At 45.7% G+C, this 23,724-nt stretch overlaps 1 protein-coding gene across 3 annotated transcripts in view; it reads left to right on the top strand.

Moving 5' to 3' along the window:
- The window catches only part of CARS2 (cysteinyl-tRNA synthetase 2, mitochondrial), a 94,669-nt gene that overhangs the window by 1,852 nt on the left and 69,093 nt on the right, over window positions 1-23,724 (top strand). For all 3 annotated transcript variants that reach the window (XM_073556837.1, XM_073556835.1, XM_073556836.1), the window contains exons 2-3: window positions 5,227-5,277; window positions 21,812-21,929. In XM_073556837.1, coding sequence (XP_073412938.1) covers window positions 5,227-5,277; window positions 21,812-21,929 — 169 coding nt within the window. The remainder of the gene's footprint in view (window positions 1-5,226; window positions 5,278-21,811; window positions 21,930-23,724) is intronic.

Here is a 23,724-nt window from a genome sequence, read left to right as displayed (position 1 = left end):
CACGCGCTATGTATCTCCCACGGATCCCTGGGACACGCGCTATGTATCTCCCACGGATCCCTGGGACACGCGCTATGTATCTCCCACGGATCCCTGGGACACGCGCTATGTATCTCCCACGGATCCCTGGGACACGCGCTATGCATGTCCCACGGATCCCTGGGACACGCGCTATGCATGTCCCACGGATCCCTGGGACACGCGCTATGCATGTCCCACGGATCCCTGGGACACGCGCTATGCATGTCCCACAGATCCCTGGGACACGCGCTATGCATGTCCCACAGATCCCTGGGACACGCGCTATGCATGTCCCACAGATCCCTGGGACACGCGCTATGCATGTCCCACAGATCCCTGGGACACGCGCTATGCATGTCCCACAGATCCCTGGGACACGCGCTATGCATTTCCCGGGTAGTCCCATTGGTCTATAATGAGATCTCTATCTTACAGGATGTGAGGGTGTACCTGTCCTGGGCTGCATAGTGCCATGGGTCCATAATGAGGTCTCTATCTTACAGGGTAACAAAAAGACACGTCACTCCGATAATTAGATGAGGGGTGCTCAGAACAGGATACCAGTCCCAATAAATCATATAAGAAAAAAATCCGGCACTCCCGAATGCAAAAAATAGAAGTTCCTTTTTATTTTTCACAGCTTAATAATCCACATGATGTACATTCAATAACGTTTCGGTCTCTATAATGGACCTTCTTCAGACTGAATGTGACACAACGAAAGGAAAAGGAAAACAAAAAATTACATAAATAAAACAAAACTGGTTTTCAAAATGCCTATCAAAAAACAAATACAGTCAATGAGGACTAGATCTGCACAGGAAACCAGATTATATAAGAGTAAATCATATATGCATCATATTTATCTAGTAGTCACAGAAATAAGAACACATAGTAATCATATACACATTTTAGAGAGGTAAAGTATCCCATATGAAACAACAACAAAATATCATACAGCATAATACAGAGAAATACAAATACAGATGGGACTCCCAATACACGGGTTACTAAAGAGATATTCCATATAGCTATCAAATCGTCATTTAGCTAATATCATTAACAAAGGCTAGTGATAAAATGACCAAAAGACTGACATCAGAGATCTTGAAAAAATACAGGAGAAATACAGAAAAAAAAAAAAAGATCTCTGATGTCAGTCTTTTGGTCATTTTATCACTAGCCTTTGTTAATGATATTAGCTAAATGACGATTTGATAGCTATATGGAATATCTCTTTAGTAACCCGTGTATTGGGAGTCCCATCTGTATTTGTATTTCTCTGTATTATGCTGTATGATATTTTGTTGTTGTTTCATATGGGATACTTTACCTCTCTAAAATGTGTATATGATTACTATGTGTTCTTATTTCTGTGACTACTAGATAAATATGATGCATATATGATTCACTCTTATATAATCTGGTTTCCTGTGCAGATCTAGTCCTCATTGACTGTATTTGTTTTTTGATAGGCATTTTGAAAACCAGTTTTGTTTTATTTATGTAATTTTTTGTTTTCCTTTTCCTTTCGTTGTGTCACATTCAGTCTGAAGAAGGTCCATTATAGAGACCGAAACGTTATTGAATGTACATCATGTGGATTATTAAGCTGTGAAAAATAAAAAGGAACTTCTATTTTTTGCATTCGGGAGTGCCGGATTTTTTTCTTATATTATCTATCTTACAGGGTGTGAGGGTATAAAACCTACAAGAGAAAAAATGAGCATAAACCCTGCTGTAACTAAAATAAAAAGGAAAAGTGCATTTAAATAACAGAATTTTTAGTAATACTTTTTTTTCATAAAAAATGACATAAGAGCCATCCCACCACGACACGGTAACTCTGATCGGGACGGTCCTACACTGTCTAATATTAAAAACCTTATCGTGTCAAAGTTGACCTCAGTGTGAATAAGGGCAGACAAATGGACTGGGCCCAACCAGTGGAAAACCAGTCTGGTGAAGCCTTATATACAATTTCCAGCTCAGGAGAGGGAGGCCACACCACGGCTTGCACAGGATGCAATAATTCAAAGAAAAAAAACAAAAATTGAGCTTGGTTTGAGTTGGTATACATGCAGCATTTAAACGCATGTTCACATTGGCCATAAAATATATAAAACCTACCAGAGAAAAAATGAGCAATAACCCTGCTGTAACTAAGTTAATAAAAAGTAAAAGTGCAATTAAATAAGAGTTTTTAGTAATACTTTTTTTTAATCAAAAATAGCATAAAAGCCATCCCACCACGACAAGGTAACTCTGATCGGGACAGTCCTACACTGCCGAATATTAAAAACCTTACCATGTGTCAAAGTTGAACTCAGTGTCAATAAGGGCAGATAAAAGAACTGGGCCCAACCAGTGAAACACCAGTTTGGGGAAGCTTTACTGTATATACAATATCCAGGGAGTGAGGGTGTAGCCTTCCTGGCCCAGGTAGTGCCATGGGTCCATAATGAGGCCCCCATTTTACAGGGTGTGAGGGTGTAGCCATCCTTGCCCATTTAGTGCCATGGGCCCTATAATGAGGTCTCTATCTTACAAGGTGCGAGGGTGTAGCTGTCCTGGGTCGGATAGTGCCATGGGTCCATAATGAGGTCCCCATCTTACAGAGTGTTAGGGGGTAGCTGTCCTGGCCCCGGTAGTGCCATGGGACCATAATGAGCTCTCTATCTTACATGATGTAAGGGTATAGCTGTCCTGGCCCGGTAGTGCCATGGGTCCATAATGAGCTCTCTATCTTACAGGATGTGAGGGTGTAGCTGTCCTGGCCTGGGTAGTGCCATGGGTCCATAATGAGTTCTGTATCTTACATAGTGTGAGGGTGTATCTGTCCTGGGTTGGGTAGTGCCATGGGTCCATAATGAGTTCTGTATCTTACATGATGTGAGGATGTAGCTGTCCTGGCTCGGGTAGTGTCATGGGTCCATAATGAGGCCCCCATCTTACAGGGTGTGAGGGTGTAGCTGTCCTGGCCCGGGTAGTACCATGGGTCCATAATGAGGCCCCCATCTTACTGGATGTGAAGGTGTAGCTGTCCTGGATCGGGTAGTGCCATGGGTCCATAATGAGTTCTATATTTTACATGATGTGGGGGTGTAACTGTCCTTGACTGGGTAGTGCCATGGGTCCATAATGAATGAGGCCCCCATCTTACAGGATGTGAGGGTGTAGCTGTCACATCATGGGGGCCTCAGAACTCATAATAAGTTCTGTATCTTACATGATGTGAGGGTATAGCTGTCCTGGCCTGGGTAGTGCCATGGGTCCATAATGAATGAGGCCCCCATCTTACAGAGTGTGAGGGTGTAGCTGTCCTGGCCCAGGTAGTGCCATGGGTCCATAATGAGTTCTGTATCTTACATAATGTGAGGGTGTAACTGTCCTGGCTTGGGTAGTGCCATGGGTCCATAATGAGTTCTGTATCTTACATGATGTGAGGATGTAGCTGTCCTGGCTTGGGTAGTGCCATGGGTCCATAATGAGTTCTATATTTTACATGATGTGGGGGTGTAACTGTCCTTGACTGGGTAGTACCATGGGTCCATAATGAATGAGGCCCCCATCTTACAGGATGTGAGGGTGTAGCTGTCACATCATGGGGGCCTCAGAACTCATAATGAGTTCTGTATCTTACATGATGTGAGGGTATAGCTGTCCTTGCCTGGGTAGTGCCATGGGTCCATAATGAATGAGGCCCCCATCTTACAGAGTGTGAGGGTGTAGCTGTCCTGGCCCAGGTAGTGCCATGGGTCCATAATGAGGCCCCCATCTTACAGGGTGCGGGGGTGTAGCTGTCCTGTATTCTTATAGAGAAAATGAACATTACAGAAAACTGGGAGAGAATAAAGACTAATGTAGAAGGTTCTGCAGGGATTGGGGTGAGGAATAACCCCATTAAGGGTATGTGCACACAACAGATGTATCAGGTGCATTTCAGCTGAAAAAAAACAGATTTATCAGGTGTATGTCAGCTGAAAAAGCGCCAAAAAGACAGAACATATTCTATTCAAAGCGGCTAGCTGTGTTCCGTCTTTTGTCTCTTCTTCTAATTACTTCAGGCCTCAAAAGTTGTTAAGAGGCAAAAAGAAGTGACCAATCCGTGATTCTGGCGGCTTCTGCTTGGAAGCCGTCACTATATTATATGCGGAATTTTAAAAAACCGTCGCCAGCGTTTTATTGGAGCATCTCTCGCCTCAAAGGCTACTTGGGTACATCAGCGGCTAGATGGAAACAAGCACATATTCTAAGTGGGGCTGGTACAGCGTCTTCAGGCTCGGAATCTGCAGGAATAAGTAGCACAATTTTATCTGGAAATTTTCCAATGAGTGAACTGGGTTGAAGAAACCTAATTGTCATGAATGGGGGAAGAATCCACGAGAAATCCTTTGCATTTCGCAGCTCCCTGCCATCAGACAGAAAAGTGTCAGATTCGTTGCAGCTTGCACTATGTGACTTTGCATCCATTCCTATTTATTCCCCTTCCTATATGGGCCCATTGCATTCCAGTAGTTCCTCATAGTGCACCCAGTGATGTGTCTATGGCTGATGCTGCTTTGGAGCTAGTTGTGGCCCCCTTAGCTCCTGGGCCCTGTGCGGCTGCACAAATTGCACCCATGTTACAGTATGTCCACTCCTCCGTTGAGGTAACAATCTGCCACAATCAAATCCTAAATGTACAACTGATCACCCCCCAAAAAATGTAAAGATAATGAAAAACACACTGTCATACTGTGACACCTCTAATCACCCATAATGATCCAAAAAGCCATAATTGCTGTAACCTCATAGAGAATCCTTTTAGTTCATTATTCCAGAGTGATTTTGACATTTTACACTTTCCAAACTTATAACTTATGTAAAGTACTATAACCTACTAAAAAGGCAAAATAAAACTTTAATGAGCTCATGTCACTTGTTCATGAGGAGGACAAGCTTCCAGCCTCTGAATGTAACTGAATCTCCTTTCACTGACAGCAAGCACGTCATAAATGGCGAGGACTTAAACTGGTTTTAGAAAGCTGTGAAGGAGATGGAGATGAAATAAAAGAAACCGTTAACATTTGGGTAAAGAGCCGTAATGTTGACTCGTGTTAACTTGCAATACTTGATTTTTTGAACTACATATTTTTAGATATATATTTGACATCCTAAATCCAAACTGTTCTCATGGTAATATTATCTGTACTGCTGTTTTAGGTATAGCTGTGGGCCTACAGTTTATGATCACGCACATCTTGGACATGCATGGTAAGTCATCGTGTGTTCTTTTCCATGGTAGGCAGCAAAGTAAGGAAAACTGCCCAAAGATATGTTGGAAACTTGGGATTAATGTCTTCTTTCTTTCTATCATGTCTGTCATTTCCTTTATTACACAATACCCTACATTTTTCTGTATCTTTCTAATCCCTAAATGTGTTTTTTTCATTGCATTTTGTTTGAGAGGAGTCTCAAATGTGACGTCATAGGAGGCTGGGGCTGTAAACCTAAAGTAGTTAGGGTGTAAAGATAGATATTTAGAAAGGACATTTTAGGAACCGGACCAACCCTCTAACATGTCTCCAGAATGAGAAGTTCTATTAAACAGATTGCAAGATTTCTGTAACTGTCCACAATGTAATCCTATGTACAGGTTCTTACTGGACTAGGGACTTCTTTTGCTTACTACAGAGTATAATCCAAAAGGTACAATCTTTATTTAAATATACAAAAAATAAATAAATAGATATACAATATATTATGTAGATAATTAAAAGTCTGCTAGATACCAGATTGCAGGGGCCAAAGTTACAAAAAAATAAGTTACACAGCAACCCTCTTTTAACAAACTTATCAACAAGTAAGAAAGTGATAGCTATAATTACTGGTAATGTGGCTCCAGGTGACAGTGCAAGAAATTTTAAATACCAAAAGTAAGTGCCAGTGCAAAACATTTCAAATAACAAGAGGATGCATTGTACATACAACCTGGAAATGTGATAAAGTAAGCCAACAGGTAGTAAAGGGATTATTTAGCCAGGATAAAATAAATATGGTTACATATGAGTAACCTATAGTAAGTAGTACATAGATAATGAGCTATACAAAATGCAGTGTGCATGTGCTTTGTTTGATCACTGGTAAAGATACCACATACTAGATCAGCGGTGATATATATCGGACACAGACCAAGAGATTTACACTTACTGCTGTGAGATATGTGTAACCTGCCCTGTCAGCACAATTTTACTACTGAAAGGAGTGCAATGGCTGAATAGGTCCTAGCACAATAGGAAAAATGATAACGGTCTTGTAGTAAGCCAATGTGCCAGAGATGAGAAATCATGCTTCCAAACCACATACAAATTAGCCTGGAGCTGTATTGGGGCGTGTTAATGAACTCTTAAGTACACCGCCACGCCCCCAATGAAATTCCAGTCTAATTTGCATGTGCCTTCAAAGCTCAATTCCTCAGCACTGGGACACTACAAGAGAGGAATGATTTTTACATAGTATATTTGCACAACTACTGTGCGAATTTATAACACTTTCACAACATATGTTGTATATTTACATCATATGTCGTGTCCCTGACTTTGATGCAGTCTCACATGCTGAGCCCGCATCTTTCCCCGCACATGTTGACTGATTTAATCAGTAATCATGTGCCATGAACAGCCGCGGATGGAGCAGAGCTGCGGATGTTAACCAATAAATCCCTCTGTCAATCATTGACTTGCATTACATGCATCTGCTGGTCAGGAGTTAGATTTTCCATGTGCCCGAGTACTGATTGAAAAAAACAATGTTTTGGCGACTTGTTTGCATCTGAATGCATCCTATCCAGACGACTGCTGAGTTCCATTATGCTTGTGTCCCAAAAGCTTGATAGCGTTCTGGAAGGCTGCATTCAGATGCAAAAACTCAGGCGCATAGCTCCTTTCCTGACCTCTCTGGCGCTGCTGTGCAGAACCCCTAAGGCTATGTGCACACGGTGCGGATTCTGCTGCGGATCCGCAGCGGATTTGGCCCTGTGGATTTGCAGCTGAACTGCATGTGATGTACAGTACCAGTAAAGGCAATGTAATTCAAAATTCGCTGTGCAAATGGTGCGGATTTTTCCGTGCAGATTTGCTGCGGATTGAAAACTGCAGTATGTCACTTCTTTTGTGCGGATTTCCTGCAGTTTTCCACCTGCTCCATTCTAGAAATCCGCAGGTGGAAAACCGCACAAAAACTGCACTAAATCCGCATTAAAACTGCACTAAATCTGCATTAAAACTGCACTAAATCCGCAGGTCATTTTACCTGCGGATTCAGCAAAATCTGCGCGGAAAAATCCGCAGGAGAATCCGCACCGTGTGCACTCAGCCTAAAGGTGTTCTAGATGTGGCGGCAGTGTCTGAGGGGTGGGGTAAAGGGAAAGCCACCTCGTCACCAGCAGCTTCATGTGACGAAGTCTGCCCTGCTGCTCCAGCGATGGTGGATGGGGCCGAGGGACCAGACATGAGGGAAGGTGCAGAGGGGTTGGGTCTCTGGATATGGTCCCCGGTGGCAGACTCCTTTGGGATCGCTCCAGAAGGGTCCAACTCAGCAGCAGGCTCCTGAGTGCTGCAGACGATCCTGTCAAAGAAAAAATTAAAAATATTAATATAATGATATCACATTGCCCTTGCTGAAACCAAAAAATAAGGTTAGACATGTAAACATTTTGACTGAATAAATGGTGTGTGGAATATTTGCCTTCTGCTCACCATCGTCGACCGGAGGAACGACAGGGCTCTGGCGTATTTATAACGGCTGCTCCTGCGTCCTCCCGATCCACTCGGGGCCTGCATCTCCTTGTTGAACTCCTTCTTGAAGCGATCCCTGAGTGACTGCCACCGCGTGATAACCCTGTCACATGGAAAGTGAAAGTACAAATTGGTTGGTATACAACACATTACATCCTGCAACATAACTTACTGAACTGTGAATATTATGCGCTTTATCCTGGGCCCGAGGTTCAAGGTCCTCCCAGTTGTCAATAACTACAAAGCAAACTTCCTCCCAGTGCCGACGGGTGATGGCTTGGTCAGTATGGCGGCGGTCCGCCATGTTCCACAGCGGCTCCCACTCTCGGACCTCGTTGATGAGGCTGTCGACGTACATCCCTGCCTCCTCACCATCCGAGTCGGGAGCACGCTGTGAAAAAAGAAAAAGAAATTAAACTCAATTCATCCACATGAAGTAAAGAATTAATAAAACAACCCAAAACAAAAAAGGTTACTTACTCTTCGCTGACCGCCGCGATGCTCATGTCGACGACCCTGGGAGGTGCTTGGAGGACCTCTAGGCTGAGTCCCGGATTGTGAAGACTATAAAAAAAAATGATTATGTGCTTGGATGGAGAATATGTATTGTGTGTGCTGTGATGAATGTTTGTGTTGGGTGTAGTGTGATGTACGTGAGGATCTGTCTCTGCGAAACTTACACTCTGCGCGCCTGTTCCTGGCATTTCTCCACCCCGTCCGTCTCCTTCTGGAAGCCCCTCTGCTTCAGCTTCCTTTGAAAACAGGATAAATGCATATAGGGTTACAAAAACTGTTACCATCAGAGAAAAACAAAAATTTTTTTTGATGACCTCAGTTCGCTGACGCTGTCATGGGGGGCTCCCAGGAGAAGACATTGTCACTGTTCTTGAAGGATCTGCAAGTATAAAGACACTTGTTAGCTACTATACAAATTATATATTAAGCTTTCTGGCCTTTATACTTACATCACTACTTTCACTGGTGGCCTGGCTTGCTCCCTCGAAGGATCTGCAAATATAAAGACACTTGTTATTATACTGATTATTTATGTGTTATCCGCTGTTAGGAAATAAAAAAAAAAGTTAGGTCCAGAGCTATTTGGATTTCTAAACCTTCCCCCCCCAAAAAAAAATAAACCTACGACCCCACAAAACAAAAAAATGCTAAGTACTTGAGTCGTTTTCTAACCCCCTCTGTAATTTAACAATTAATAACCTCCTTCAATCTTGATATGCGCGATGCGCAAGCTGGCAAACCCTACACTTCCTGTACCCCCCCAAAAAAAAACAAAACAAAACATACCTTGCAAACACCTACCCTCCTTCCAATTTTAAATACCTAAACCCCCACTTGAAAATCTATTGGCCATAGAGTCAATGTTTTAAAAACCCAGATAAAAATTGAAATAATAAAATTTCTGCATTCCCCATTTGTATACACCTTTTGTTAAAAAAAAAATACAACCTCAAACCTCTGTATTGCATGTAGTGCTTTCCTGTGTGGCAAACCCACAATTTTAAAATGACCTTAGTTTTAAGTGATACTACGGACAGTTTTTGGAGACAGTTTTTATTACTTTTTTTTTTTTTTTTTTTTTTTACTTTTGTTGGCATGTAGGAGGACACTGCTCTTTATTTTAAAGGGAATCTGTCACCCATTTTTTGTGATATGATGTAAAGATATCATTCAATTTAGTGTTACATAAGCATTATAGTAGTACTTTTGATACCCCCTGACTCCCCACCTTTGAAGCATAAATACTGTTTTTAGCTCTCCTGCGGTGTATGTAAATCTCCGTGTTCCGGTCCGATGGGCGGGGCTTATTCTCCTCTTCCCCCCCTCCTCGGCTTGCTATACGTATTGTGATCTGTGAATATCACAGATCGCGTAGAGTTGCCGCGCGTGCGCATTGAAATGGCCTCTCGCACGTTTTTTTAATGCGCACGCGCAGCAACTCTACGGAATCTGTGATATTCACAGATCACAATGTGTTCAGCAAGCCGAGGGGGGAGAGAATAAGCCCCGCCCATCGGACCGGACCACGGAGATTTACCTACACCGCAGAAGAGCTAAAAACGGTATTTATTCATCAAAGTTGGGGAGTCGGGGTATCAAAAGTACTGCTATAATGCTTATGTGACACTAAATTGAATGACATCATATCACAAAAAATGGGTGACCGATTCCCTAATACAAGTACAGTAAATGAAAACAAACAAAAACCACATGGTTGGACACGCACACTCCACACAGTCACACACACACGCCACACACTCACACGTCACACACACACGCCACACACTCACACGTCACACACACACGCCACACACTCACACGCCACACACACACAGTCACACACACACGCCACACACTCACACGCCACACACACACAGTCACACACACGCGCAGCACTTTGTTGGAAATACAAGTACACCAGGAGAAAAAAAAACAAAATTGCAGGACACACACACACGCCACACACACACAGTCACACACGCCACAGTCACACACACGCTGCAGCACTTTGTTGGAAATACAAGTACAGTATGAGAACGGAAAAAAAATTGCAGGACACACACACACACACGCCACACAGTCACACACACTCACACACATGTCGCAGCACTGTTGGAAATACAAGTACAGTATAAAAAAAAAAAAATTGCAGAACACACACTCACATACACGCTGCACTCACGCTGGCTGGCAGGAATCTCTTGCTGGCTGGGCTGGCAGGCAGACACTCTTGCTGGCAGGCAGACTCGCTTGCTGGCAGGCAGGACTCTCTTGCTGGCTGGCAAATTGAGGAATGAAGCCCTACCTGGCAGGTTTATATAGTTTTGGTGCTGTCTGAAAAATTAGCAACAATTTGGAGCATGCTCAGTTCAAAAAAACGGAATCCGTTGCAGGATTCCGTCATTTGACGGATTGTGACGGATCCTGCGCTCATAGGCTTCCATTCTAGCCAACAACGGACAGCGCAGGATCCGTCGCAATCCATCTTTTCAACGCAGACAAAAAAGTTACGAAGTCCATCTTCTCCAGACAACGGACACTGAAATTCCGACGGATCCGTCAAATGGCGGATGAAGCGGACGGCCATCCGTCGCTAATGCAAGTCTATGAGAAAAATACGGATTCCACTTAAAAAACCGCAGGATCCGATTTTTTTCTAAAAAGGGCGGATTTCGACTGATGTCAAAAGGCTGAAATGTGAAAGAGGCCTTACGCCCGCATATCATCTTTTTACAAGAAACTCGCTGGCTTTGCAGAGGTCACCCATTGCTCCATAATATACACTCTTTGAAGTGCTTGGAGGCTTCCTTTCAAGGAAGAAGCATGAGGTGGCCATTTTGTTTCATAAAGACCTCGATTACTCTATACAAGATGTAGTGAAAGATAAGACAGGACGATATTTACTAGTCAGAGTCCTTATTAAACAGCAGGAATATTGCCTCATTAATGTTTATAAGCTCAACACTGCCAATCCTTCCTTTTTTGCTAGACTCTTGGAAACTGTTCATGTCTGGCATCCCACTAATATATTATTAGTTGTGATTTAAATACCCTTTATGACGTCTTCCTTGATAGGTCTACAGCTCTGCCTGCATCTCATTCTTCAACTGGAGCGATTTCTACCCTACTAGATAGGCTTGATCTAGTTGATGCTTGGAGATGCTGTCACCCTACAGAGAGAGAATGCACCTTTTATTCTAGAGTACATTACGTTCATACTCGTATTGAGTATTGGTTAATCTCTGCCCCTAATCTTTCCTTCTTAAAAACAGTTGATATCCTTCCATCGGTTATTTCTGACCACTCTCCAGGTTTACTTACTTTGGAACTCTCCACTAGTAGAACTGTATCTTTTCATTGGCATTTTCCCTCATATCTTTACACTTCGGATGACTTCAAACGCTATATAACTGGTTGGTGGGAGACTTTCATGGAGGATAACCGGAACACTTAGATTATATAAAATTAAGGCCCCGTCGCACACAGCGATCTCGCCAGCGAGATCGCTGTGTGTGACCGGCCCCCCTGCCAGGTATGCTGATCGTGCTCGATCGGCCTGGGCCATTGTTTCATCGCTGGTCTCCCGCAGGCCAGCACGCATCGCTGCGTGTGGCAGCGAGAGACCAGCGATCACTGACGCTGGACGCTGGTTTCTAATGTAAACATCGGGTATCCAGGAGCCGCGGCTCTTGGATACCCGCTATTTACCTTGAAAACCGGCGTACACACTGGTTTCCAAGGTAAACAGCAGGTATCCAGGAGCCGCGCGGCTCTTAGATACCCGATATTTAACTTGGAAACCAGCGTGTAAGGCGGTTTCCAAGGTAAACAGCGAGTATCAAGGAGCCGTGGCTCCTGGATACCCGATGTTTACATTAGAAACCAGCTTGCTCGCTGGTCCTGATCGCTGGAGGGGCTGTCTATGTGACAGCTCACCAGCGATCAGCCTAACGATGTCCCAGCGATCTCATCCATGTTGGATCGTTATGTGTAACGGGGCCTTTATTCTGGGCCACTGCTAAGACAGTGCTTAGGGGAGATGATATCTCCTTTTGTGTCCCAGAAAAAAAAAATTGTTGTCCTCCTTGTGGCCTCTCTTAAGGCCCCGTCTCACATAACGATATCGTTAGCGAGATCGCTGAAAAGTCACCGATTTTGTGACGCAACAGCGACCTCGCCAACGATCTCGCTAGGTGTGACACGTAGCAGTGACCACCCCCCCGCTGGATATCGCTGATCATGCTCGAATGTCCTGGGTCATTTTTTGATCGTTGGCGTCCCGCTGGCCAGCATGCATCACTGTGTTTGACGCCAACAAGCGACCTCATTGGCGACGCAGAACTCGGGGACGCAGGCGTGAGTCGTCAGATAAGCTGCTGTGTGACAAGGTACCAACGACTGCCGAGGTCGTTATACGGATCTCCGTATCGTTGCTGCGTCGTTGAAGAGATCTGCCTGTTTGGCAGCTTACTAGCGACCATGTAGCGACGTACCAGCGATCCTTACCAGGTCGTATCGTTGTCGGGATCGCTGGTGCGTCGCTATGTGAAAAGGGACCCTTAGACTGGCTTACTCAATCTTATAGAGATTTTAAATTACATAATACTCCCTCTTTCAGAGAGGCTTACCTTACAGCTAAAGAAAACGTAAACACCCTACTGCATGAACAGGTACACAATCAGTTCGCTCATCAACGCAATCAATATTTTCAGTGGGGTAATAAACCTTGCTGTCTTTTGGCATCCCTCACGAAGCCACTCAAAGTGGCTACTAGAGTCTCTAATATTGCATTACCCGTTGGCTCTATTACCCGTGACCCGACTCAAATCTGTACGGTTTTTAGAGATTTTTACGCAGACCTTTATGGCCCATCTCTAGATTCCCGGGAGGATGGATACAAATTTTTACATAAGGTTGATTGACCGATTTCTTCTGGGAAAGTGGGATCAGTCATCAAGTCTTCAAAGTTGCATAAAGCACCTGGCCCAGATGGGTTTTCGGTTGAATTTTATAAAATGTTACAACCTTTGCTCACATCCCACCTTACTCTTTTTAATCATGTTATTGATTCGGGTTCTATGCCTGACTGATACAACAAAGCTTGTTTATCTGTGTTGCTAAAGCCAGGCAGGGACCTGCTCCTCCCTGCCTCTTACTGTCCGATCTCCCTTCTAAACGTTGATATTAAATTGCTTACCAAAATCATGGCTAATAAACTTCAGTCTATACTTCCTGATATTCTCACCCCATATCAAATGGGTTTTGTCCATGGTCAGTCTATGGGATCGGTCACCATATGCTTAAAACATTGGCATTTGCTGATGATATTTTACTCATGATAGCCAACCCTAAGGAATCCATTCCAATGGATGCTTTAACGAGTTTGGAGCAGTTTCGGGATTTCGCATAAATTGCGACAAATCTCATGCTTTAGCTATCTTCAAAGCTGCTCAGAAACAGTGGCCGTTCCCTTTCCCCTTTCAGTGGAGGAGAGACTCCCTGAGTTATCTTGGGGTCTACCTACCCTCAACCCCCCCATAACATCTATAAACTGAATGTTCGACCCCTCATTTCTGCGGTTATACCGGAAATACAATCCTGGAAATCTCTTAAAACTGTCCTTTGCGGGCAAAGCCCATCTGATTAAAACGATCTCTTTTCCCTTACAGACACTGCCGGTTCTATTATCTAAAGCTGATGACAGGCTTTCAACAAAATATTTGAATAAGTGGTAGTACACAGCACCTCATGTAAGCAAAGGGTCAACTTTACCCACATTGAAAGCGCTCCTCATGTCCAAGGAGTCCTTGGTAAAAAGTCCAAACAATATAAAAAAAAAGTGAGGACAGCGCTTCCCAAGTTGGTGAAATCCAATCACTTTATTCTGCCATCTTTATCAAGATCTGCATAGATCGAAACGTCGCAACAGATGGCAGAATAAAGTGATTGACTTTCACCAACTTGGGAAGCGCTGTCCTCACTTTTTTATATTGTTTAGGCTTTCAACAAAAGTCTTCTGTCAATTTATTTGGGGATCATATTGAGGTTCTAGAATTAATATTTTTAAGCTGCAACAAACAAAATCCTTTGGTGGCCTTAATCTCCCTAATTTACGTCTATATAGTATACCGGCTGTCTTCCGCCATTCCTTGGACTGGATCTATGCCTTCACCCGCTGCACCAATACTCCAATAGTTGGGGCGATGTGTAGATCTTTTAGTCTCCCTGCTCTGCTTCACCTACGACAAGCCGAGGTCCCAGTGGAGGTTAGGGATAACCCCCTATTGTGGTCAGTAATCCTGGGATGGCGCCATGCTAGACAAATTAGTGGACTTGACCCCCATATCTCGGTGTTTCTTCCCTTCTTAGGCAATCCCTCCTTTCTACAGGGCAGGCCACCTCCCATCTATAGTGTGCTTGGGAATAATGGATGTAGGTTTGGGACATGTTGGCGTACAATCAGTGTCCTCTTACTCTGGAAGACACTGTCTTTAAATACCCAATCCTGGTGGGAGATAGCTTTACTATTGCTCAAATTAGACATTATGTAGGCTTGGTACTGTGGGGTGTACTGGACAACGTTAGAGTGCACCCACTAAACGTAATCTCCATTAAAGCCCGCGCGGGGAATTATTCTTTAAGTCTTATATACAAGTCACTGAAACCTTCCATACAGTGGTCAGGGAAAGTGGCAACAAAAGCAAAAACTATTTTTCATACAAATTTTTGAATTTCTTTTCACCACTTACCGTATTTTTCGGACCATAAGACGCACTTTTTTCCCCCAAAATTTTGGGGGAAAGTGGGGAGTGCGTCTTATGGTCGCAATGCACGGTACCTGGTGCGCTGGTGGCAGCGGGCGAGGCTCTGCGGTGCGGTGGTGGCAGCGGGCGGCGCTCTGCGGTGCGGTGGTGGCAGCGGGCTGTGCGCCGGTGCAGGGGCAGCGGCTCCGCCGGCGTTTCTTCGCAGCCCGGAGATTTGAATCTCGTCCCCCGAGATCTCGGCACGCGATCTGAAGCTGCGCATGCGCCGTCCCCGGACCGGCGGCCATCTTGCCGGCGTCCATGCTCCCGGAGGCCACCGCAACATGGCGGCGCCCAGCAAGGGGTGTGCGGGGGCCTCCGGGCTGCGAAGAAACGCCGGCGGAGCCGCCACCCCTGCATCGGAGCACAGCCCGCTGCCCACCACCGCACCGCAGAGCGCCGCCCGCTGCCACCACCGCAGAGCCCACCTGCCCCAGCACAGCTGCCCCTGCCCCAGCACAGCTGCCCCAGCACAGCTGCCCCTGCCCCAGCCCACCTGCTCCAGCACAGCTGCCCCTGCTCCAGCACAGCTGCCCCTGCTCCAGCACAGCTGCCCCTACCCCAGCACAGCTGCCCCAGCACAGCCCACCCGCCCCTGCCCCAGCGCAGCTGCCCAAGCACAGAGCCACCGCACGAGCCTGGACCACTGAATGACCCCTGTGACTACTTCTCCACCTGTGCCGGATCCCTTCCCAGGTAAGCTGAATTCGGACTGTAAGACGGACCCCCATTTGACACATTATTATTTTTTTCCCTATTTTCCTTCTGAAAATAGGGGTGCGTCTTATAGTCCGAAAAATACGATAACTAAATATTTTTTTTTTTTTTAACCTGTTTGGTATCTGCGTACTCGTGCTGACCTGGAGAATCATACTGCCAGGTCAGTTTTACCATATAGTATACATGGTAAATAAAACCCCTAAAACCAATTGTGGAATTTTTTTCTCTTGCTCTTGGAAGAAGGGGGAATAAAAAAACAAAAACGGAAAATGGCCCAGGGATGAAGGGGTTAAAAAGTCGCACATTACGAATCGGCTGCAAACATCAAGATTGCAAACCCCCCCCCCCCCCCCCCCCCCACTATGCCAAACCGAGAAAAATGAAAAAAAAAGATGAACAAGTAGAAAGTAGAGTAAAAATAGGTGCAACTTGAGAGTAATTTTGGAGCAAAACAAAAAAGTAGGAAAAAGTAGATAAAAAATAGGAGCAAATGCAATATTGAATCGGGCCTTTATTGTTTAGTGTTAGAAGCTGAAAGCCTGATGAACACTTGCCCATAGCCCTGTAAGGGGGCACATTCCCACAGGGCGATGCAGCAGATTTGTGGGTCTGACTTCCAGATGGAAAATCTGTAATACAGCGTAAATTGCCTGTTGCAGAAGAGTACAAATTGGCAGCAGGTCAGGGTACGCAGGGTTTGACACACATTAACAAATGTAAAAAATAAATATGCATTATACCAATTTCATAAGCATGTGATCTGTCCGTCTTCTATATATGAGATGCCAAATACATACACAGAAAATGTGCAAGTGAAATATATTAAGATCGCATAAAGAACAGCAAGTGTGATGAGGAAAAACACTACAACGGGCTATTTGTGTCCAGCAAGCAGCTGCCATCACTCACTGTCATGTATCGGCACATGTCCATTCCTGCATAACTTCCCAGTTCTACAGCTCATGATTGATCTTGTCTTCCCTGTTCTGGCATAAACTGATGCTGAAGAAAATGTGATTTTTCCTCTCTCACCACCTGCACATTCTGTTATGGGTGCTTTCTCTCTACATTGACACAGCCTTAATATTCCCCCCTGCCATTTCCTCCTAGTCTGTACACTAATAGACTGCAGCTTGTGTGTTCTGCCCTCCATAAAGACTTAGGTGCTTTCCTTCCTCTTCACATACCCCTGCTGCATACAATCTGTCTTCCATTCTGGTAACGATGGGCTACTATGAGAGGAGTGAGCAATGCCAGGAGCAGTGTGCTGTCAGAAGTATCCGACCACAGCAATGAAATGATGTGAAACTTTTCAATGAAGACTATTTAGAAAGATGCTAAATGTTGAAATCAGGAAACAAATGCTGAAAATATATGATTGCAAATATTTCCTTAGCCTTTAAGACATCTAATTTCATACCTTCGCCTTCACTGACCAATGACTATTGTACACAGTGCTGCTGTCTAGTTAATATTCTTTGTAAAATATGTGTTGCAAATGACGTCAAACAGCATTTTTTTCTCCATTTACTTTTGTAAAAACTAAAAAGTATCCCTAAAATAACATCATATCAGAGACATAAACATTTTCACATTTTTATGGCCCAATGTAAAAAAAAAAAAAAAAAAGTTTATGAAACATTTGTGGGGTAAAAACATTCACTACTTCCTTTGCTGAATTTCTTGAGAGGTCTAGTGTCATAAATCGGTCACTTTGGGAGGTTTTCACTGTATTAGTAACTTGGAGGCTCTGTCCAAATAACATTCCTAAAAAAAAAAAAAATCTGTCCACATTGACTCTTAAAGGGAACCTGTCACCTGTTTTGGCCGTGTGGTGTAGTGACCACTGTGTCCGCTAGGGGGCGCTGTGTGGATGTCCTAAGAGAGAGGATGAATGGCAGAGTACTGAATGACCATTGTGTATCTCAAGGTGGGTGGCCTTGAGATGGAGACTTGTGTGTGTTTTGATCAGCAGTGATACTGCCGAGGTGCTGTTTCAATGTGTCCGGGAGAAGTCTCCAGGTAGCTGGGGAGGCGGGCGGAATTAGTTACCTACAAATCCACCCAGGGGTGTGGTTAAGAACGATAGTGTAAAGTGTGAGGATGGTTCAAGGACCTGTGATGAGGTCATAGCCATGTGACCAGGTGGGCGTGGCTACGGACCATATAAGGTGGCCAGGGTAGGTCACATTGGTGAATGCAGGGACCTGGTTGGTCTGTTTGGAAGATCTCGCTGGGAGATGTGTCTGCCTCCCTGAAGTGCCTGTGTGTAATGGCTGCACGTGTCTGAGAATTCCCAGAGGAGGGAATGAATGTCTGCAGCATGGAGAAGCAGCCATGAGGTAAAACCCTGACTGGATGAGAACTGTGAGGCTAGAAAGCCTGCGCAATGGACATTGCTTAACCTGTGTGAGTACAGGATAATCAGAGTGGAGCTCTGTCATGGACGCTATGCCGTTTGATATGAACTTTATGTTGCTGGTCATGGTTTATGATGCGTAAATAAACCGCTTGGACCGTGATTGTTTTATGGAAAACCTGTGCCGGATGTGATTTATTGGCTTCCAAGTGAGTATCCCCTACCCGAATGACAGCGTTAACTCACAGCCGCTATAAGATGCGGCCACCGCCTTTCATGGCTTATCTACAGCATTGTATAATGCTGTAGATAAGCCCCTGATTTGACCTGCAAGATAAGAAAAATACTTTTTTTTTATACGTGGAAAGGTGGGGGGGGGGGGCGGTCCAATGGGTGTCGCAGGTCCAGGTCCAACGCCGCCCTCCTGCTTGCATTTTTGCTCCCCGGCATCGCGCTCCTGCACAGGCGCACTTCTCTGCCCTGTTGAGGGCAGAGCAAAGTACTGCAGTGCGCAGATGCCGGGAAAGGTCAGAGAGGCCCAACGCCTGCGCACTGCAGTACTTTGCTCTGCCCTCAACAGGGCAGATAAGTATGCCTGCACAGAAGCCGGGCAGCAATGAAACAAGCAGGAGGGCGGCGTCGCAAGAAGATGGGAGGTGACAGGTTCCTTTTAAATAACAGTAAGTTATTTAGTTTGAGAAGTAAAGAATTGTTTTGACTTTGAGATGAAAAGTAATTTACATTTGATCTTACAAGTGAGTAGGAGATAGCTGCAGTTCCATTCACAGCCACTACACAATGTATGGCGCTGTATCAGCACCTTCAATCGGCTGATCGATGAGGGTACCAGGAGTTGGACCCCACTGACCTTCATATTGATGACCAGGCCTAAAGATTACTCATCCCCTAAACCAGGGGTCCCCAACCGCCGGTCCGCGGCCCAGCACCGGGCCGCTGCAGTGCCCTTGCCGGTCCGCGGACACAAGGGGAGCCAGGGGCGGTCAGTGGCGTAGCGGGGGCTGGGGCGGCGCGCAGCAGTTCTTAGCGGCGGCCAGGGAGCGATCAAGCAGCTCCGCTGTCTGCAAGAGGGAATAGCAGGAGCGGAGCTGCAAGGACCTGTCCACTGCGTCCAGCTTCCTGCCCGCCGCCCGCGCTTCCTGTCTCTGACTGACACAGAGAAGAGCGCGGCCGCTGCTGTGTCAGAGCGAGGAAGCGCGGGCGATGCTGCGACAGGTGAGAGGAGAGAGGTGGTGTGTGTGTATGTATGTCTGTCTGTGTGTGTACATGTATGTCTGTGTGTGTGTGTGTGTGTTGGTCTGTGTTTGTGTAGCCTGGCCCTGGAGGAGATGGGGACATGAGGAGAAGGCCATGAGGGGGGTGATGGGGTGAAGGCAATGATGGAGAGACAGCAGTGATGGGGTGAAGGCAATGATGGAGAGACAGCAGTGATGGGGTGAAGGCAATGATGGAGAGACAGCAGTGATGGGGTGAAGGCAATGATGGAGAGACAGCAGTGATGGGGTGAAGGCAATGATGGGGAGAGGGGAGTGATGGGGTGAAGGCAATGATGGAGAGACAGCAGTGATGGGGTGAAGGCAATGATGGAGAGACAGCAGTGATGGGGTGAAGGCAATGATGGAGAGACAGCAGTGATGGGGTGAAGGCAATGATGGAGAAACAGCAGTGATGGGGTGAAGGCAATGATGGAGAGACAGCAGTGATGGGGTGAAGGCAATGATGGAGAGACAGCAGTGATGGGGTGAAGGCGATGATGGAGAGACAGCAGTGATGGGGTGAAGGCGATGATGGAGAGACAGCAGTGATGGGGTGAAGGCGATGATGGAGAGACAGCAGTGATGGGGTGAAGGCGATGATGGAGAGACAGCAGTGATGGGGTGAAGGCGATGATGGAGAGACAGCAGTGATGGGGTGAAGGCGATGATGGAGAGACAGCAGTGATGGGGTGAAGGCGATGATGGAGAGACAGCAGTGATGGGGTGAAGGCGATGATGGAGAGACAGCAGTGATGGGGTGAAGGCAATGATGGAGAGACAGCAGTGATGGGGTGAAGGCAATGATGGAGAGACAGCAGTGATGGGGTGAAGGCAATGATGGAGAGACAGCAGTGATGGGGTGAAGGCAATGATGGAGAGACAGCAGTGATGGGGTGAAGGCAATGATGGAGAGACAGCAGTGATGGGGTGAAGGCAATGATGGAGAGACAGCAGTGATGGGGTGAAGGCAATGATGGAGAGACAGCAGTGATGGGGTGAAGGCAATGATGGGGAGAGGGGAGTGATGGGGAGAGGGGAGTGATGGGGTGAAGGCAATGATGGAGAGACAGCAGTGATGGGGTGAAGGCAATGATGGAGAGACAGCAGTGATGGGGTGAAGGCAATGATGGGGAGAGGGGAGTGATGGGGTGAAGGCAATGATGGAGAGACAGCAGTGATGGGGTGAAGGCAATGATGGAGAGACAGCAGTGATGGGGTGAAGGCAATGATGGAGAGACAGCAGTGATGGGGTGAAGGCAATGATGGAGAGACAGCAGTGATGGGGTGAAGGCAATGATGGAGAGACAGCAGTGATGGGGTGAAGGCGATGATGGAGAGACAGCAGTGATGGGGTGAAGGCGATGATGGAGAGACAGCAGTGATGGGGTGAAGGCGATGATGGAGAGACAGCAGTGATGGGGTGAAGGCGATGATGGAGAGACAGCAGTGATGGGGTGAAGGCGATGATGGAGAGACAGCAGTGATGGGGTGAAGGCGATGATGGAGAGACAGCAGTGATGGGGTGAAGGCGATGATGGAGAGACAGCAGTGATGGGGTGAAGGCGATGATGGAGAGACAGCAGTGATGGGGTGAAGGCGATGATGGAGAGACAGCAGTGATGGGGTGAAGGCGATGATGGAGAGACAGCAGTGATGGGGTGAAGGCAATGATGGAGAGACAGCAGTGATGGGGTGAAGGCAATGATGGGGAGAGGGGAGTGATGGGGAGAGGGGAGTGATGGGGTGAAGGCAATGATGGAGAGACAGCAGTGATGGGGTGAAGGCAATGATGGAGAGACAGCAGTGATGGGGAGACGGCAGTGATGGGGAGAGGGGAGTGATGGGGTGAAGGCAATGATGGGGTGAAGGCAATGATGGAGAGATGGCAGTGATGGGGTGAAGGCAATGATGGGGAGAAGGGGGTGATGGAGCACTCATTCAAAACCTATGGTGAGTTGAGTCACATTATAAATGTTATTTAATGATAAGTATGCACTGCTACACTACAACCGCGTCCATAGCCCCGCCCCCTTATGACCAAAGCCCTGCCTCTGCCACACCTCCATCCCCGCCCTGCCGGGCCATGGAAGAATGGTCTTGCTTGAAACCGGTCCCTGGTGCAAAAAAGGTTGGGGACCACTGCCCTAAACCACAATATAAAAGAGGAAAAGTGGTGGGAATGTGTGTAGAAATGGTGAATTTATTTGCTGTAGGAATAACAAGTTTTTTTTTTAATTGACTATTTTTGGAAAAGCTAAAGATTGGGTGAGGTTTTTGTGGCCTTTGTTTTTGAAAACTATAGTGTCTTGTTTAATAAAACTGACACCTTTCCTTTTCCAGTTCCTATGTTCGATTTGATATCATTCGTAGAATTCTCACCCAATATTTTGGAATAGACGTGGTCATGGTGATGGTCATAACCGACATTGATGACAAGATAATCAAGAGGGCCAGTGAGGTAAATACATTTATTCTATTTATGAGAAATGTTCCGCCGCGGATTAGATTGTGTTTATAGAAGGCAATCTTCGGACCGTTCTTTATCTCACAGAAAGAAGGTTTTTATGAAAATTGTTTGCATGTTAGAGCAAGTACAACACAAACGACAGCAATATATTATATACAATAATGTATTTCGGTGTTACATTGCTGCACATACCATTAGCTAACTGCTCAGCATAAATGGTACAAATTATATTTATCTCTTATTTTTACATCCATTATCTTCTTAAACAGTAAGATAGTAACTAGTGATGAGTGAATGTGCTTGAATAAGACTTATCCGAGCATGCTTGAGTGCTAATAGAGGATCTTTGGCGTGCTCAAAAAATATGCTCTAGTCCCCGCGGCTGCATGTTTCGAGGCTGTTCAACAGCCGCAACACATGCAGGGATTGCCTAACAAACAGGCAATCCCTGCCTAGCAAACAGGCCATCCCTGCCTAGCAAACAGGCCATCCCTGCCTAGCAAACAGGCCATCCCTGCCTAGCAAACAGGCCATCCCTGCCTAGCAAACAGGCCATCCCTGCCTAGCAAACAGGCCATCCCTGCCTAGCAAACAGGCCATCCCTGCCTAGCAAACAGGCCATCCCTGCCTAGCAAACAGGCAATCCCTGCCTAGCAAACAGGCAATCCCTGCCTAGCAAACAGGCCATCCCTGCCTAGCAAACAGGCCATCCCTGCCTAGCAAACAGGCCATCCCTGCCTAGCAAACAGGCCATCCCTGCCTAGCAAACAGGCCATCCCTGCCTAGCAAACAGGCCATCCCTGCCTAGCAAACAGGCCATCCCTGCCTAGCAAACAGGCCATACCTGCCTAGCAAACAGGCCATCCCTGTCTAGCAAACAGGCAATCCCTGCCTAGCAAACAGGCCATCCCTGCCTAACAAACAGGCCATCCCTGCCTAACAAACAGGCCATCCCTGCCTAGCAAACAGGCAATCCCTGCCTAGCAAACAGGCAATCCCTGCCTAGCAAACAGGCCATCCCTGCCTAACAAACAGGCAATCCCTGCATGTGTTGCAGCTGTCGAACAGCTGCAAGACATGCAGCTGCGGAGACTTGAACATATTTTTTGAGCACGCCGAAGACACTCAGCTAGCACACGAGCATGCTCGGATAACAATGTATCCGAGCACAGTCCCTCATCACTAATAGGGACAGCACATAAATGATATCCCTATTCTATCCGTTTTTTTTCTTTGGGCCATTGACTTGCGTTGTCGATTTTGATCCTCAATTCGGATTACATTAGGACATGTAATTTTTTTTTTTTTTTTTTCTAAGTCAACCTGTCCGGTAATAAATAAAAGACCTATAAAAGGGTGCATTGGTTCTGATGGCACTGTGATGTATCCGATAAAGTAAAGGATAGCACACATACCAAGCAAACCGACTACAATACCCACCTCTGTCTTATTGTCTGTGATCTATGAAGAATAGTTTCATAGTAAAATGTAAAACGACTTCCCTAATAAGTCCAAAATTGGAAGGAGAAGAGATGGGAATGTATGTGAGAGGAAAGTAATATATTTATATTATTGGATGAGCAAATAAAATAAAAGATAATGAATAATTAGGAAATCTTTTCTGACGTTATTGCTACTAGTTGTATTCTGAAAGTTTGGCAGAATTGACTGGGTTACATCTCAAAATACCACGTTCTTTCTGTATGTTCACAACTTTTATGCAATCGTTGCCCGCAGCCAGTTCATTGATATCCAGTGTGAGAAAATAGAATTACAAGGAAGAAAG

Source organism: Dendrobates tinctorius, unplaced genomic scaffold, assembly GCF_039654945.1.
Source record: "Dendrobates tinctorius isolate UK_male_01 unplaced genomic scaffold, ASM3965494v1 ptg000240l, whole genome shotgun sequence".
Taxonomy (NCBI): domain Eukaryota; kingdom Metazoa; phylum Chordata; class Amphibia; order Anura; family Dendrobatidae; genus Dendrobates; species Dendrobates tinctorius.
This window is presented reverse-complemented; position numbering and strand designations above follow the sequence as displayed.